Source organism: Tigriopus californicus, chromosome 5 (genome assembly GCF_007210705.1).
Source record: "Tigriopus californicus strain San Diego chromosome 5, Tcal_SD_v2.1, whole genome shotgun sequence".
Lineage (NCBI taxonomy): Eukaryota > Metazoa > Arthropoda > Copepoda > Harpacticoida > Harpacticidae > Tigriopus > Tigriopus californicus.
In genome coordinates this window covers 8229738-8233431 of record NC_081444.1, presented here as the reverse complement: position 1 = coordinate 8233431, position 3694 = coordinate 8229738, and the positions used below count along the sequence as shown (strand labels likewise).

At 45.8% G+C, this 3694-nt stretch overlaps 1 protein-coding gene across 1 annotated transcript; it reads left to right on the top strand.

Moving 5' to 3' along the window:
- Nucleotides 1-1699: 1699 nt before the first annotated feature.
- On the top strand, nucleotides 1700-3085 carry LOC131880766 (uncharacterized protein DDB_G0271670-like). The gene has a single exon (XM_059227464.1). It carries the CDS (start codon nucleotides 1700-1702, stop codon nucleotides 3083-3085), a length of 1386 nt encoding a protein of 461 aa, XP_059083447.1.
- The last annotated feature ends 609 nt before the right edge of the window (nucleotides 3086-3694 follow it).

The window sequence follows — 3694 nt, the reverse complement described above, 5'->3', positions numbered from 1 at the left end:
GTCAATGGAACAGACACTGGCCACGCGGACTAGCTGGCCCAGGTTAAACGATCCAAGAGGTGGTAATAAAGCCACACAACATTGGAATTAGACGAACTTGTACTTGTTTGAGGATGCGTTGGGCTCGGACTGGAAACGGAAATCAGTTGAGAAAATCAGCTATTAAAAAAAATGGAACCCGTTTGCGAGTTGTGAGGTCGGAAAACGGAGAAGCTATCGGTCTTGTCATCAGCATGTTGAAAATAGAAAAATGATAATTGATTTATTGAAGTGGGGCCTCATTAAAACGCGAATGAGCTTGTCGTCGTCGTCGCCTCGTTTCTGCTTGCTAGTCTGTATTTTCTGCAATTGAATAGGGTAAATTATGATGGCTGCCACCTCGTGACATGCGCTCTTAATCTTCTTGTGGTTTTTTTTTTTTCATTTTCTCCGTCTTTTGTTTGCGCACGTTCGAGCTGATTTCCGTTGTTCTTTTGAAGTTTCAAAAGACAAACTTGGGTCTTGGAGGAGAAAAACAATATCTCGGTCGAGAAGAGCATCCTCAACGTGATTTGGACTTAGAAGAAGGAAAGATGAGGGTAACGAGGAAACTTGTTCGCTTGATCTCAAACTCGGGTCAAAGGTCACAATATCATTCGTGTTGTCAACTGTCAAGTGGGAAAAAAATCTTCCAAAAATGAAAGTGTCATCACTCAAGGAATTGATATGTTTTCGATGGATGGAAGAAGAGGACGAAAGACCAAATGAGAATGGAATATCTTTCCTTGACAATCATCTATCAACGAGAATGAACAAATTTGTCCTGACTATCAGTCCTTAGATACATAGGAGCTCCTCATCCCGATAGAGGCGAGAGTTTTTCAACTTTCGAATTGGTTTCCTCCTTTCCGTTCGAACTTATGTTGGAGCTTGTCGTAATACTTTTTATGATTGACTGATGGTCAAACTTGTACTTATCTCTCCGGGTTTATTACTATACAGTATGTCTTGTGAGCAGCAGCAGAAGGCTATTTACTTCTACATATTTGGTCTCAATTCCTCACTCACGGGCATACTTACTTGCTGGCTTGCTTCCCTTAGCCCCAGAATGCCTAGGCCTATTTAAGATTGGCGTCTGCGTCGTAACGTTGCCATTGCTGTTGTTGTGTTGTTGTTGCCTGATCCCTTATTAGACAAATCGGAATGGTGATTGTTGTTGCACTTTGCTCTCTCTGGGGCCATTGATGTAAGCATCATTGTTCCTAGCCGTCGCAATTTGAAGAAACCGAGACAGCCGCCTCTCTCTCTCTCTCTCTCTCCCCGATATGTTCGATGTCGACCAAGAACCGGTACGAGACAATGAAGAGTGCAGTTATATCATTTAGTTCTTTTACAAACACACATCGACTTGACCCAACGTGCTTCTCGAATCTCCGGGTAGCATTACAAGACAGTGTCTACTGCAGTTTGCAAGTATGTGACTTACCTATCGTCGAGTGACGAACCCAAGAGCACGGAGGCAACAATTGGCCAAAAAACCAAGAGGACAAGACTATGATGGTTGAAATGATGAAGAAACAGACGACTCAACAACACATCCATATCCAAAAAGGATTCCCTCCGACCTATGTTGGCTACTACATCAGCGACCCCATCTTGGGCGGGGTCAGTCGACTCGTTTGGTAATCAATCGACCCTCCAATTATCCCCGGTGACCAGAATGCTCAAGGCGATTGCCAGATTTGGATTTTGGCTGTGGGTGGCAGCCGTAAAGACCATCTTGAAATTGTCTCTGAAGTGCTTGGTGGCCTTAGCCAAGGACCAAGCTGATCCTCCCATTCCTCAAGCTCATTGCCATCCGAAGAATGACAAGTATTCTCGACGGACGTCGTGCTCATCCTCGTCTTCGCCCATAAATCAGTTCGAGCCAATGCCAGGGGGGACTGCTGCACCATTGTCGAGTCAGGGACTGATTCAATCTTTCATTCAAGAGGTCAGAGCGAGGATAAGAGCGGTTTTGGGCTTGGGCATGGTGCCCAACCCAGGCCTGGATTATCACATCTCGTCCATTCATGGATCCCGTGGGGCTTCTTCCGCGCTGCCAACAGATGCTGAAAAATATTGTCAAACCGAGGACAAATCTGTCTATCGGACATTGAAGATGCGTTATCGGAGTTCGCTAAAGAAACGCAAAGAGCAGATAATTCCTGCGGGGGCCTCTCGACCCTCGTCGCCTGAAGGCACCGACACACTGACTGAACATCAAAGGCTGCCAGCAGCATCGTGGATGACCAGTACAAAACAGGCCATGGAGTCGCCTTCGCTCGTAGGCGTAGTTCCTAACCGAACTTTGAGCCATCACAGCCGCGTGCGAACCACCAGTGAGATATCTGAACTCGAAGACAAGGTTATGCCATTACCCGTGATCAAAACCCGTGCCCGTCGGTGGAAGAGCTGCAGTAACATGACATCATTGACCACGGCCTCCTGCCCCACCTCCCCTCCATCTGTTCCTCGTCGACGATATCACAGTGCGGCCCCCAACCTCTCGCAGGGCACTCCCATGGAGAGACTGAAATTAGCCAAAGGTGGAGGCGAGGCCACTTTCTTTCCTAATAGCAGAAATCTCAATGGACCTTGGCCTTTGGCCATAAGTTCATCCCATTTTAGCGAAGAAAAACGACGCTCTTTGCTTCGATTAAGGAGACAAGGAAGGCAATTATCCGATCCTTCTGGCAACCGAATTTTTCAACGCCAGTCTGCCAATGGAACCGTTTTTGAAAGACGACCAGCCCTGGGAGTTAAACGCCGTAGGAGTCACGAAGATAGTCTTATGGTGGCAGCTGCAGTGGCTGCAAATTCTACCAACTTCTGTTGCTGCCTCTCCTCCTCCTCTTCCTCTTCCTCATCAACCTCATCGCCCAGCTCTTCGCCACCCACCTCCTCGTCATCCTGTTGCACGACCTCGTCCTCTGCATCCTCTTCGTCCTCCTGCTCATCATTAGCCTGTGCGACAAGTACCAGGAAAACCTACTTTGTTGTGAACAAATCCTCGAAATTTTTGGTGGAGCAACAAGTCATCAAATCCGCTCAAAGAGGACCTTAAACAGCCTGTCTGTTTGGTCCTGAATCCTGATCGGAACAATATCAGCAAGTGTTGCCAATGTCAACCCGGCCACTGACCCGAATTATGAGCTGACCCATCGGGGGGCTGTGATACCACAAGTAAAATGAGAACTGGAGGAGGATCATTGTGGCGCAGGTTGAATTGAATTGAACTAAAGTACACCAACTTTTGTTGTTGCTAATAATACAAAGGCAATCACAGTAATTAGCTGCATTTGTCTCACACGACGTTTTTAACTTTACAACATCATGACAATCTTCTCCGTTAATCCTCACAACTCTTAAATATGATAACCTTGATATCATGGTCAGAGGAGAAAACTAGAAATGGGTCAGTGCTGTTTGAATTGTTTGAAGCTGTTTATTTAATTACAGACAGACTTACAAAAAGGCCTAATCTCTTCTATTAGATGACATCTTGTCCCCTTCAGGGTTATTTGGAAACTTTGAACGGCCTTGTTCTAGTGACACATGAAGTTTATGAAATATGGGTTAAATTCTCTCTTCGTCAAAGGTCCCTCGAAAATGCTAGGAAACTGACACACTTAGTTTATGCAATAATATAGAGGCTTATTTTCGAGGTAATCAA